The 13,531-nt window shown below is 58.4% G+C and overlaps 1 protein-coding gene across 1 annotated transcript in view; it reads left to right on the forward strand.

The window, feature by feature from the left end:
- The window catches only part of KCNH2 (potassium voltage-gated channel subfamily H member 2), a 35,887-nt gene that overhangs the window by 10,478 nt on the left and 11,878 nt on the right, over positions 1-13,531 (forward strand). Inside the window, exons 3-6 of the mRNA XM_007469871.1 lie at positions 9,511-9,675; positions 11,007-11,450; positions 12,046-12,257; positions 13,248-13,365. Of these exons, the coding sequence (XP_007469933.1) occupies positions 9,511-9,675; positions 11,007-11,450; positions 12,046-12,257; positions 13,248-13,365 (939 nt within the window). The remainder of the gene's footprint in view (positions 1-9,510; positions 9,676-11,006; positions 11,451-12,045; positions 12,258-13,247; positions 13,366-13,531) is intronic.

Below are 13,531 nucleotides of genomic sequence, written 5' to 3' on the forward strand. Positions count from 1 at the left end.
GCTGTAGAGCGCAGGCTCAGTAGTTGTGACACACGGGCTTAGTTGCTCCGCGGCATGTGGGATCTTCCCAGACCAGGGCTTGAACCCGTGTCCCCTGCATTAGCAGGCGGATTCTTAACCACTGCGCCACCAGGGAAGTCCCTGTGACTGCACTTATAGTTTGCAAGCTGGGACGCATGCTTTGTGGCGGGTGGTCCTTAGATGGGGCCTCCTCGCCATCACTTTACAGGTGCCAAACTCACTTAGAAAGGCTAAGGGGTCTTAGCCAGCTGGCAGGTACATGAGTGGGAACTCCAGTCCAGTTTTCCTCTTTCCACTCGAGTCCTGCCCAACACGGAACACCACTGCACAGACTGTCTTGCCCCAGAGGGCCCTTTGGGGTCACGATGGGCTCAGAGCCCCAGGAAATTTGGGTTTTAGCTTGGGTTCCCAGAGCTGCAGTTCCTCATTCGCTAAGTGGGATCAAAACACCTGTCGTCCCGCGTACTGCTGGGAGAGGTTCGGCAGATAAGAGGATGGGTGCAAAGCAGTGTCGGGTGCCGAGACTCTTGGCATTCTACTTGCCATTAGGCAGGGTGTCACCCATGTGGCCGCAGGTTCTAGTCAACCAAGGAAGTGAGCTGACCAAGGGTCTCAGCATCCCTGTTCCCTACGGCCACCACCCTGTGCCCTGCTCCGCCCCGGCCTGCCTCTCTGCCTCTCTCCACGGGCTTCTGCTGGGCCAGCCTCCTGCTTCTTCCACAAATCATAGAAACCAGGGGTATTTGTGTTACGGGTTTCTTCTTTCTCTTTCATCGGTTTTTCTCCTTTTCCTTTTTTCTCACTCCCCAGTCCCATTACCCTCCCCTTAGGCAGCCATTCAAATGTACTTACTGTGAATGTGTTGCTTGCATATGTTCTTGCAAAATGTGTGTTTTGTCTGACTGCATATAGGTTTAATTTATGTAAATGATATGTGCCATATATTGTATTCTGGTGTTCACTTTTGTTGCACAGGAGTCCGCCTTTAAGTCCAGCCAGCTTGTTCCTTGATGTTGAGCCTATAGCTCCATGTTCTCTGGTGTGCTCCCCCCTCATTTTACCTGTCCACTCTCCTGGGGAGGGCCCTCCAGGTTGTCTCTATGAATGATGCTGCAGTGAACATCCTCATGCATGTCCTTTTGGACTCATGTGAGTATGTCTTTGGGATTTCTCCCCAGGAGTGGAATTGCTGGATCACAGGGTATGTGGACACTTAATTCAACTAAGTACGGTCAGGCTGTGCATGAGCAGGGCTGCATCTATTGCCACCCTCCTAAGCAGAGCATGGGATTCCCCTGCAATCCTGCCACACGTGGCATTATCCACCTTTCTGATTTTTGCAGGTTTAATAGGTGGACGTGATATCTTTCTGCTTTAATTTGCATTTCTTTGATTTCACGCGAGTCCGAACATCTTGTAGGCAGCCGTTCAGGTTTCTTTTCCGTGAATTCCCTGCTCATATCCTTTGCTCACTTTCCCATGAAGCTGCTGTCTTTCGTTCTTGTTGATTTGCAAGAGTTACTTATTGATTCTAGAAATACAAATGCATACAGTTAAATAGCCATTGTGTATTCTGGACATTAATCCCCGTTGAATCAAGATTTTGTAAATATCTGCTCCCATTCAGTCGTCTGTCAAATTTATCCAACAAAAATTCTTAATTTTGATACAAACAAGTTCATGGATTTTTAGCTTTCTTCATGCTTTTGAAGTTTTGTTTAAGAAATCCTTCACTGTCCTGAGGTTGCAAAGGTCTACATTTTCTTCTGTTACCTTAATTGTTTTACCTTTCTCAGTTGGGTCTTTAATCCATCCTGACCCTACCTTTGTCTGTGGTGTCAAATAGGGATCAACTTGTGTTTTTTTCTGTGTACTGAGCCAATTTTCCCAACACATCTAGTAAACAGCCTATTCTTTTCTGTTGGTTTGTGGGGCTACCTTTACCACTGGTTAATTTGCCATATATCCATGTGTCTGTCTTTGAGCTCTCTGTTCTGTCCCAACTATTTATTTGTCTGTTCTTGCATCAAAACCATATTAAAAATATACGGCAGTTAGTATGTCTTAGTATCTGGAAAGGCAAATCTTCCCTCTCTGCTCTTCTTTTGAAAGGTTGACATACATATTTGTGGACCTCTCTTCTCCTTTGCAAACTCTAGAGAAGGTTTATCAAGTTCCTGGGAAGAAAAACCCCACTAGAATCTTGACTGGAATTAGATTGGTTTTATGGGTTAATTTGGGGAGAATTGACATCTTTCTAATATTTGTCCCATCTGAGAGTCTGTAGTGTCTCTCCATTTATCAGATTGTTTCTGCATCCTTTATTAGTTCAAGGTTTTCTTTTTTCTCCTCCATAGAGACCTTGTCCATTCTTGGTCACTTCCTAGACACTTCATAGTTTTTTTTTTTTTTTTGGCCATGCCATGCGGCATGTGGGATCTTAGTTTCCCGACCAGGGACTGAACCTGTGCCCCCTGCATTGGGAGTATGGAGTCTTAACCACTGGACCACCAGGGAAGTCCCCACTTCATAGTGTTTGTTGCTATTATGAAAGACATCTTATTTATTTTATTTTATTTTTTTGCGGTACGCGGGCCTCTCACTGCTGTGGCCTCCCCCTTTTGCGGAGCACAGGCTCCGGACGCGCAGGCTCAGCGGCCATGGCTCACGGGCCCAGCCGCTCTGCGGCACGTGGGATCTTCCCGGACCGGGGCACGAACCCGTGTCCCCTGCATCGGCAGGTGGACTCTCAACCACTGTGCCACCAGGGAAGCCCGAAAGAGATCTTATTTTTGACTACCTACTCTAATAGCCTTCTGCTGGTGGAGAGGGGGGCTGATCTTGTATTTGGCAGCCTCACTGGATGAAGTCTCTCATTACCTAGTTCTAATTGTTTATCTGTTGATTTTATTGGTTCTCTAGGGAGATGATCCTATCATCTGCGAAGAACGCTGGTTTTCTCTGTGTACGTTTGGGTCATTGCCATATGCGTTGAGGTTGGAACGTTCCAACTGCCTTTTCAGCAGGCTTTCACATGCACTTGTATTTATTTGCTGGAGTCCTGTGAGGTGGGTGAGTCAGGGAGGGATTGCAAGTTTCGGATTAATGATTGAGAAGCTGCGGCCGACTGGGTGACCGATGGGACAGGCCCTCTGGGGTACGCCGGGAGCCAAGGTGGGGGCGGCACTCTAGAAGCTTGCGGGGCCATGGAGGGGGGCAGGGACCCCCACTGTCCCCTAGCGGACCTCGGCCCTTTGTGCCCTTGCTGCCCGTGGCCGGCTGTGTGAGGGTCACAGAGAAGAGGGCTGGTAGGGGTCTGAGGCTCAGAGGTACCCCAGCCCCCTTGCCCGGATTCCTGGGCCGTCAGCCTCCGTGTTCCGTGCTGTTGACCAGATTGAATAGTGCTTCGGCAAAAGACGCCACCTAATTCCTGTGAGGGTTCTGACTGCTGTCCAGACTCAGGGTGGGTTTGAAATGGGCCAATCCTGTCCTGAAAGGGTCGTCAGTCAGTGCCCCTGGATCTGAAAGGGAGCTTAAAGCGTGGGGAGTTGGCCCTGTCCCCATCGGCCATTCGGGCAGGTCCCTGCCCCAGTCCATGATCGGCTGGACAGCTGTTCACCCAGTTAGTCCCGTGAAGCCAGCCCAACGCTGGCCTCAGGCCTCTGGCTCTGGGCAGAGGGAGGAAGCTACCTCAGAAGTCAGCGTACAGTTAACTCTCTTTCGGAGCACAGTGTTAGAGGAGTTTTCAGTGAGAGACATCCCTGTGGCCAGATGGAGCTGTCAAGAAAACCTTTGTAGAGGGGGTCCTTCGGGGGCCTAGAGGGACGGGAGGAGTTGGAGGGAAGCGGGGTGGGGCCGTGGGGAGTGGGAGGGCCTGTGAGGCTGGGGTGCACTGGAGGGGGCACTGGGGCCAGCCTGCGTGTCCGGGGATGGGAGGCTAAGTGTGGAGGCCTCAGGGAGGCGGGGGGTGCGACGGTGCCGTAAGAGAAGCTTTTTCCCCCGAATAAACATGGCCTCGTTTCACCTTCCCGGGGCTTCTTCAGAACGGGGCAGGGCTGTGACTCCCAGTGTGCAGACTGTGAGGCTGCAGCCCCGAAGGAGGTCGAGTAGGGCTGAGCCCCAGAGCTTTTCTAGAAAGAGCTCTTCTCCCGAGGCCATCACAGTGGCCCCTGGGAAAGGTAGCACAGACAGGCCACATGCAATGGGTTTGGGTGGGCATCTGGATGACTCACAGAGGCCCTGAGGCCCTCCGTATGGCCCTATAAATCTCTAGGAAGGTGTTAGGCTGGAGCGGCTAGTGGAGGGTCCCTCTGGAGATGCTCCTTCTGTGTGAGTTGGGGTCTGGATCGTGGCTCCCCAGCCCCAGCCCTGAAGTGAGTATTCCTGGGGAAGTCTGTCCCACTCAGCTCCTGGAGCCATGGGGATAGGATTGGCCTCTCTTTCTCTCTCACACACTGACACACGCACGAACATACACGTGCACACTCATTCGCTGGCTGGCCTCTCAGGCTCCCCCGCTCTGTCCCCTGGGCCTGTAGTGTCCCTGGCCTTCCTTAGGCCCCCACTGCCCAAGAGAGCGACGTTAGCGACACGGTGGCCCCTGGCCAGGAGCAGCTCCTGCTGCATCTTCCTTGTCGCCGCCACCAGGCTAAATATAACCTGACACTGCACAGCCCTGGGCCGCCATCCTCGGAGACAGCCTCTGCCTGGGGGCGGACAGGCCGACTGGAGCCCCAGCCTCCTGCCCCAGCAGGGCAGGACAGCGACCAGGGCGAGGATGGCTGCTTCCCCGAGGTCACCTTCCCTGCAAGGACCCGGCACCCTGCCTCGTTACAGCTCTGAACGCTTCCACAAGGCCATCTATCATCTCATCTGGCACCCAGAGTACGAGTCACTTGTCCCTGCAGTACCCACAGGGAGTCTGAAGCTCAGAGAGGTGGCTGACCTGCCCACAGTCACACAGCGATTGCCCAGGTCTCCTGAGGGTCGGGGCACATCAGCTCGGCTCAGCTCCCCAGGACCCCTCTTTCTGTCAACTCATCCCAGACTCCAAACTGGGGGTCCTGTTGACTCCCCGGCTCAGTGAGGGTGGGTGCTACGCCTGTCTTGTTCATGAGGCCCTGAACGCTTCACGTGCGTGTGCTCAGTGAATACTCCAGGGGGATGAAGAGCCACCTGCGAAGGAGCTTGATGACACCTAGTATGCAGACGAGCCACTAGAGATTCTGACCTGGGGCGCTTGTCCAAGGACACTCAGGTCACCCGCAGGCCTCCCTTTCCCCACCTGCCCGGTGCTGCCCCAAGAGATAAGGCCTGCCCCCGCGAAAGCCGACGGCGGCTCCTGCCTGGAGACCAGCCAGGGGTTCCCAGAGGTGGGCAGTTGGGTTTGGGACCCTGGATGGGTTGGGATGCAGGGCAGGGACGGTGCCCAGGGGCACTGTCGGGTGTGGGTTGGCACCAGGTGAAAGCAAGCCAGCGTTGCGTTCTGATGAAGATGGCTCCCTTCCCCGGGGTCAGAAGGAACTGGACCTGCTGCACCTGGAAGGTAGCCAGACCTGGTCCCCTGGGGCCCTCGCACTGCCCCCCTGCCCCTTCCTCAGTGGCCTGTGGTGAGCTGCATGACCTCTGCGGCCCTTAGGATCCGAGGCGCAGAGGAGCCTGTCCTTGTGTGGGGCTGTCAATCCATGACTACCTCTCCTCTCCCGGTCTTCTTTCTCACAGGGCCCAGGGTGCCCCAAGCCCAGGAGGCAGGCAGAGGCTGGGTGCCCGGATGTCTTCAGCTGGGGCTGGGGTCGGGGGGTGGGGGTGGGGGTGTGAGTCAGGTGTTCTTCAGCACCGGCCACGTGAGTCAGGCTGGCCCAAGGGCCCTCGCCCTCCCCTCCTTCTCCAGTTACCAAGATGTCCCTTGGGGGACTTCCCTGGCGGTGCAGTTGTTAAGACTCCGCGCTTCCATTGCAGGGAGCGCAGGTTCAGTCCCTGGTCGGGGAAACTACGATCCCAAAAGCTGCTCGCAGCGTGGCAGAAGAAAACCCCACAAATAAACAGAAGCAAAAACAAACAAAAAAACCTCCCTTGGGCCCTCCCGCTTCACAGTGTTCTGTCATTCATCCCTCCAGCCCAGTGGGGCATGGTCATCGTCCTGTATTGCAGATGAGCTCCCTGGGGCTGGAGGCAGGCAGGTGACTCGCCCAAAGTCATTCCGATGCAATGAGCAAAGGCCGCTAAACTCCATAGCCTGTGCCCCACCCTTTCGCGCCGTTCTGTGGGCAGGGCAGGGGCCCTCCGCCCCCCTCCAGTTTGATCCCTTCCAGTCCGTTCCCTCCCTCCCCGGGCGCTCCAGACTCCGGCTGTCTCGGGAGCGCGGGCCGCTCCTGCCACAGAGCGGCTCTCGGCGGAACTGCAGCCTCCCCCAGCTCTGGGCTCAAGTCAGCCTCTGCTCCGTGGAGCTGCTCTGGGGGGATGGGGCGGGGCGGAGGGAGGAGACGGACAGAGGGATGAGCGGGGTCTGGGGTACGTAGGAGCAGGGCTCATGGGGGGGCGAGGCCCTGGTCCCGGCGTGCGGTGCCAGCCCAGGGCTCCGGGGAGGCGGCCCAGACACTGACTCTGAACATTTCTTCTCTGCTGAGAAGTTGCGTGAAGGTCACAGGCCCGCCGCCTGCAGGCTGCGACGGGCTTTGTGCCGCTGCTCAGTTCTGGCTGTCCCTGTGCCCCACCCCTGGCCTGCTGACCTTCAGCTGCCCTCAGGGACCCCACCCACCAGAATTCCAGCCAGTGATGGGATGGGGTCCCCTGGCAGGTCTGGCTGAAGAGCTAGGGGTGGGTGATACGGCAGCTCACGGAAGACCCAGCCAGCCAGGCAGGATGGGCGGGAGGCAGAGCCTCTCGGAGCCCTGGCTGACCTGGGGCTACACGCTTTCCTTCCTTCCGTGTCCCCTCGAAAATAGCTGGATCCTAACACCCCGCCTCCCCCCAGCCATCAGGCAGGGCTCCAGTTCACATTTTCGGAATAACAAGGGCTTTTACAGGGTTATTTGAAAGGGAAAATTCCTTGAATGTCGACAAAGGGAGAGGACCAAGGGGGCTCCGTATGTGAGTGTGTGTCTGTGTCCAAGGGCCGGGAGTGGGCCTGTGCTGTAAGGGGGCTTATATCTGGAGTTTCTGCGGCCTGGTGTGAAGGGGGGCGCAATTTGGGATGTCAGGGTCCTGGGCTGTCCAGGCTGCAGAATGCAGTTCTGGCCTCTCTTGCTGAGAAGCTGGAACTGAAGTGGGCACGGGGTGTTGAGGCCTCAAGTTCAGAATCCTGAGGCCGTGCCCTGGGGGCAGGATCCCCAGGCCATCCTGCAGGGTTGGGCTCATCAGGGTTCCAGACTCTGGACTTAGGTGAGATCAGTTTCCCAGCGAGGAACCAAGACCAGGGGCCAAGATCGCTGGGCTCCCAGGGGGTGGGTGTTGGGGCAGGGGTCTCCAGGGCTACAGTTTCCTGGTCTCTGGCCTCTCCTTAGTCCCTATGGGGGCCGGTCCCTGTTCAGGCTGCTGCCGGCCATCACCATATTAGGGCATAAACTCTAGGCGGGCTGTCTAGGTGCCAGACGGTCTCCAGCTGGGCCCGGCCTCCTGCATCTCCCAACACCACGGCAGTGTTTCAGCCAGGCCATGTCAGAGGCTGGAGGTCAGGGGACAGGAGCAGCTACTGGAAAGAGACCCTGAAAGAACCCCCCAGCTCAGGTCCCATGGGCCAAGCCATGAGGCCTGGGACGCGGTGAGTGGAAGGGCTTTGGGGTAAAGCAGAGAATTCTTGGCCAGCCCCTGCCCTGGCCCAGGTCCCCTCATCCCGGTGCCATCCTGTTTCCTTTGGTTTCAGAGGATCTCCTTCCACCAGATTAATCCCACAGCAGTTAGAATTGCTCCCCTGCCGCTCCCTCTCGGCCCTGTCCCTATAGCAATCGCCCTGGAGCCCGGCCAGCATCTCCTAGTAGTCAGGCCCTTTACGCCTGGCCTTCTCAGGTCTGTGGAGAAGTTGCGGCTGCACTTCCCAGGGCTGGCCCACAGGGCTCATCGGCCGTCGGCCCCTCCAGCTTGTTGGCCTTGACTCAGTTCACCCCAGCCACGTCCTCCACCAGTCCTGATCCTTGACTCCTCCCCCACTGTTAGCCCCACCCCGTCACCAACACCACTGGCCGGTGCCTGCTCCCTGGTGCGTTGTTCTGGGTGCTAGGCTCTTCAGAGGGGACACAGACGCTGGTGAGTTAGGACCCGGCAGTTGAGAGAAGACAGATGAGCACCAGGAAAGAAGACTCTGCCCCGGGAAGAGAAGATGAGGAACATGCTTGGTCCCCATCAGGTCCATGGAGTAGGAGGAACAGGATGTTAACGTGCCTTCTTGTTGCATCAAGGAGGGCTTCCTGGAGGTGGGGGTTCTGAGGTGGGCCTTAGGCAGAGCCTGAGAGCGCACTGGGGTCTCTTTCAGAAATCAGCAGAGAGGAGGGTGTGGGGGCCGCGCGCTGGTCAAAGGCAGAGGCAGAACAGGTACATTGGCCTGGTGAACTGACAGCAGCTGGAATAGGGGGCCTGGTGGCCAGAGAGAGACATTGGGAGGGGGAAAAAAAAACCAAGAACAGAGAAGAAGACGAGAGACAGATGAAAGATCTAGGAGCAGCGCCTCTCAACTCTGGTGAAGGATCAGTTTTGTTTCTAACGTGTCACAGACCAATACTTGTGTGAAATACAAAAATCACATGCTAGGATATTGCGGCAATGCCAAATTGCTGTAAAGGTTTTGAAGCTCTTGCTCTCAACTTCCGAACTTATCTTCTTGTGGATGACACAACAGTTGGGTACGAACGAAGAGGAGCAAAGACAGACAGAGGGACAGAGGGCGATCGCTAACCTGTCTCTAGTGTTCGGCGCACGCCAGGCACTGCCCTAGGCAGCTGGCACGTGTTGACTTATTTAATCTCTACAACTCATGAGGAATGAATTATTATCGTTCCTATTTTATAGATGAGGAAAATGAGGCACAGGGAGCTTCAAAACGTAAGAAAAATGCATCAATGACAAGGCAGCAGAGCTGGGATCTGAACCCTGAGATCCTGGGCTTAAAGTCTGTGGGCTGAACCTCCAGGCTGCACTACCTTGCGTGAGGAAGAGCAAAGACAGAGCGGGAGAGGATAGGGAAAACGGTGAAACAACCCAGGAAGAAAGGAGCAGAAGGCAGTGTGAGGAGAACGCACATCAGGAGAGAGGGCTGGAGAACCAAGGCAAGCAGAGAGAGAAAGGGAGAGCTTTGAAAGCGGAAAGCTGGAGCAGCCGGATGACGGAACAAGCTGTGGCCGGCATGTGGCAGGAGGAGGGGGTGGGGCAGGAGGCGATGGCGAGAAGGGGCAGGACTGTGTGTGGGAGCCGTGGGGGGGGGCAGAAGTGGACAGGCCCCTCCAGGTTTCGGGGGCCCGTTCCACCTGGTACCACAGTGGCCGTGTCTCCGCTCTGCAGGGAGCTGCTTCCTGTGCCTGGTGGATGTGGTACCCGTGAAGAACGAAGATGGGGCTGTCATCATGTTCATCCTTAACTTTGAGGTGGTGATGGAGAAGGGCATGGTGGGGTCCCCAGACCGTGACACCAATCACCGTGCCCCTCCCACCAGCTGGCTGGCCCCCGGTAAGTGCAGCTGTGCTCTTGGGCTGGCGCAGGTTCCCCTTCCCTGGGGCTGTGAGGCCGCCCGAGGGCAATGCTCCGTAGGAAGGGATGCGGAGGGGATCCTTTCAGCGATGGGGGAGAGAACATGGAGGACACGGCCGGTCCCCTCCAGCTCAGCATGGACAGATGCGGTAGAGTGACTGAGCCCAGATTCACAGCTCCCTGGGGCAGGATCATGGCTGGTTTCATAGCCTTACCCGCTTGGGGTCCCACCACAGCATCCCCTGGGAGTGGTCCTCTCTCCAGCCCCAGGGATGGGGGATTCACCCTTCCCAGATGGCCCTGGCCACTTCGGGGCAGCCCCCTCTGCTCATGAGAAGGCTCCGTCTCTCACAGACTCAACTCTGTGAAGTTCCTCTCTCTGGCCCTTGTTCCCGGACGGGCCAGCTCCCTGCCGTGGCCTTGGCTACTTGAGAAGAGGATGTGAGGGGACTGCTCCCTGTGGCTGGAGGCGTGGAGGCCTCACTTCATCCTCCCATGACTCAAAGGCTCAGACACCTCCTCCTCCCCCTGCGTGGCCTTTTTGGGTTTAATTTTTTTTTTTTTTTCCCGGTACGCGGGCCTCTCACTGTTGTGGCCTCTCCCGTTGCGGAGCACAGGCTCCGGACACGCAGGCTCAGCGGCCATGGCTCACGGGCCCAGCCGCTCCGCGGCATGTGGGATCTTCCCGGACCGGGGCATGAACCCGCGTCCCCTGCATCGGCAGGCGGACTCTCAACCACTGCGCCACCAGGAAAGCCCCATTTGGGTTTAATTTTAAATGTTCCCTCAGAGTCATGGCAAAAGAAACCACCTCTTGGTTTCTCAAGCTCTAAAGTGGCAGCATTAGTAACACTGGCCCTACCTACTCCCTGGGTGCCACCTCCAAGGTGGCAGGTGCGGCGGGAACCCGTGGCATCACTCCTCCATCTGGATGCAGGCCCTGCCATTTACTGTGTGACCTCCAGCAAATCACATAACTCACTGACACCTAAATTTCCTCAAGTCTAAAATGGAGGTAATGATACCCACTGGGTGCAGTTGTGAGAGCCACAGGTGGTTTATGTAGAGACTACCAGTGATGTGAGGCTCAAGAAATGGTGGTTTATTATTGGCGGAGTCTTAGATACGATTGCATTCTAGACTTTTTCTGGAAACTTGAGTTCTGTGCAGTAGGAATAGGGGTGGAGGAGTGCCGGCGGCTCTCGGGGCTCCCACTTTCCCTCTGTCCTCCCCTTGGTGACTGGGCTCCAGCTGCTAGGCCTGGCCCCCTCCCGGGCTGCTGGCGCCACGCACCTCCCCACTCCCCGCAGGTCACGCCAAGACCTTCCGCTTGAAGCTGCCCGCGCTGCTGGCCTTGACCGCCCGGGATTCGTCGGTGCGGCCGGGTAGCACAGGCGGCGCCGGTGCCCCGGGGGCCGTGGTGGTGGACGTGGACCTGACGCCCGCGGCGCCCAGCAGCGAGTCGCTGGCCCTGGACGAGGTGACGGCCATGGACAACCACGTGGTGGGGCTCGGGCCGGTGGAGGAGCGGCGCGCGCTGGTGGGCCCCGGCTCGCCGCCCGCCTGCGCGCCAGGCCCGCACCCGTCGCCCCGGGCGCACAGCCTCAACCCTGACGCCTCGGGCTCCAGCTGCAGCCTGGCCCGGACGCGCTCCCGAGAGAGCTGCGCCAGCGTGCGCCGCGCCTCATCGGCCGACGACATCGAGGCCATGCGCGCTGGGGTGCTGCCCCCGCCGCCGCGCCACGCCAGCACCGGTGAGGGTCGGCCCCACCCCTGCAGGAACTGCCCGGCCGCGTCCTCACCCACGGGCCCGTCCATCCCAGGCCCTCAGCTTCCTCCCTCTCCGCCCTGTCCTGTGTGCCTGGGAGATGGAAATCCTATTAAGCGCTTACTTAATCCCATTAAGTAGCCTTTTATTCCATTAAACGTGCATTCATCCCGTTGCATTCTTCCACTCTCAGAGCCGGTGCTGGCCCCGAGGAGCTGGCTCTCCCAGGCTGGCCTGGAGCGGGGATGCCCACGGGAGTCGGGAAGGCGGGAGAGGCATCTGGGTCCCTGCCACCACCTGGGCCTCTGGCAGGCTCCCAGTGCCTCCGCTGAACAGACCCGTATGGAGGCTCTTTCCCCTTCGTCATCTCACAGCTGCATCAGGCGCTCTTCCTTACGGTGGGGAGGGGTCAGCCCTCACTTGTTTCTCAGGGACTCCACTCCTGTTCCCTGAGCTGGCCTCAGTGAACCCCACGGCCTGGCTCCTGCAGGGCCCGTCTCCACCTCAGCTCTGTGTCGTCGACCTGACGGCCTTTGCCCCTGCCTGCCTGCCACCCTGACCCCCTTTCCCCTCCACCCCAGGGGCCATGCACCCCCTGCGCAGCGGCCTGCTTAACTCCACATCAGATTCGGACCTCGTGCGCTACCGCACCATTAGCAAGATTCCCCAAATCACCCTCAACTTCGTGGACCTCAAGGGCGACCCCTTCCTGGCTTCGCCCACCAGCGACCGGGAGATCATAGCCCCCAAGATAAAGGAGCGGACCCATAATGTCACTGAGAAGGTCACCCAGGTAGGTGTCCAGCTCGCTGGTTCTCCGCTCATGTGGGAGGAGCTTGGAGGGAGTGGAGTGGGAGTGGACTGTGGTCAAAGGTGGGGTGGAGGGGTGCAGTCAGTGAGGGCCTCCTGAAGGTGGCGGATGTGCCGGCTGGGGGTGAGGGTGGCGTTTCAGAGCTGGGACAAGAGAGATCCTGGAGCAAGGGAGACTGGAGGGGGGGTGCCCATGGGAGGGGCAGATACAGAGGACAGGTGGATGGGGCTCAGGGAGGACAGGGCAGTTGAGGCCAGGCACCTGGCAGGGTGAGGGTGGGTGGGAGAAGGTGGCCGCGGAGCAAAACAGAGTCCTGGGGGCAAACCAACGGGAGGTTTCACGTTAGAAGGGGCTACAGAGGTCAAGGTTGGGGGTCCTGATTCTTCTAGGCCAATGAGATGAGCCAGGCAGAGGGTGGGAGCCCGGTGCTAGGGCCGTGGTGGCCTAGAGGTGCCCACCCCTGTCCCCAGACCACAGGAGAGGAGAGATTTTCTTCCCAAGTCGGGAGGGGAGGGTATGAGTTGGGGGCACAGATACCAGAGGGGTCAAGTCCCCGAACTCCAGACCAGAGAAGATTGCCAGCCCTGGGGGGCACTGCCCAACACTGCCCAGTGGCAGGGCCAGCCTGGTCTCCTGCCCCCTCTTGGCAGCAAGATCGTCTGCACCACCCCCACTGCCCAGTCCATCCCAGCTCCTTCCCGTCCTGGCCTGGGGGTGGGGTGGGGGAAGGTCAGGACTGAGAAGCCAGGGACAGAGGGGGCTCCCGGGCCACACCTGTCTCGCCTCAGTCCCACCGCCCCCTCCAGCTCCTTCGGGCTCCCTGAGCTGCCCGAGTGAGGGAGCCATACGCGCGCTGCTGTGGGCCTCCTCAGCCCACCTCCTGGCCCCGCTCCGCTGCCGCCTTGGCTCTCTGGGTCCCTGCCAGGTCTCCGGCCCCTTGGCCTTGACTCCAGAACGTTTCCCCCACCCTAGGCCCCGTATCTGGCTGCCTCGCCCTCACCCCCTCCCACCTCTGCCTCTCTCTTGTCCTCACCTGGAGCCCTGCCGGCTGCCCTGCCCCTGTGCCCACAGCGTGTGCTGTCGTGTTGTGGTCTGTGCGTGCCAGCGTGAGCGTGTGCTCCTGGCTCTTTGGTCGCCGGGCGGTCGCTCCATCTCTGGGTGTCTGTCTGACTCTGGCTGGCTGGGCACTGGACCGGCGGGGCGGGGGTGTCGGGGAGACCATTAATCTGCGGTGACAGTCCGGGCTGCCGGGGGGG

The sequence above is a fragment of the Lipotes vexillifer genome, unplaced genomic scaffold, assembly GCF_000442215.2.
Source record: "Lipotes vexillifer unplaced genomic scaffold, Lipotes_vexillifer_v1.1 scaffold472, whole genome shotgun sequence".
Lineage (NCBI taxonomy): Eukaryota > Metazoa > Chordata > Mammalia > Artiodactyla > Lipotidae > Lipotes > Lipotes vexillifer.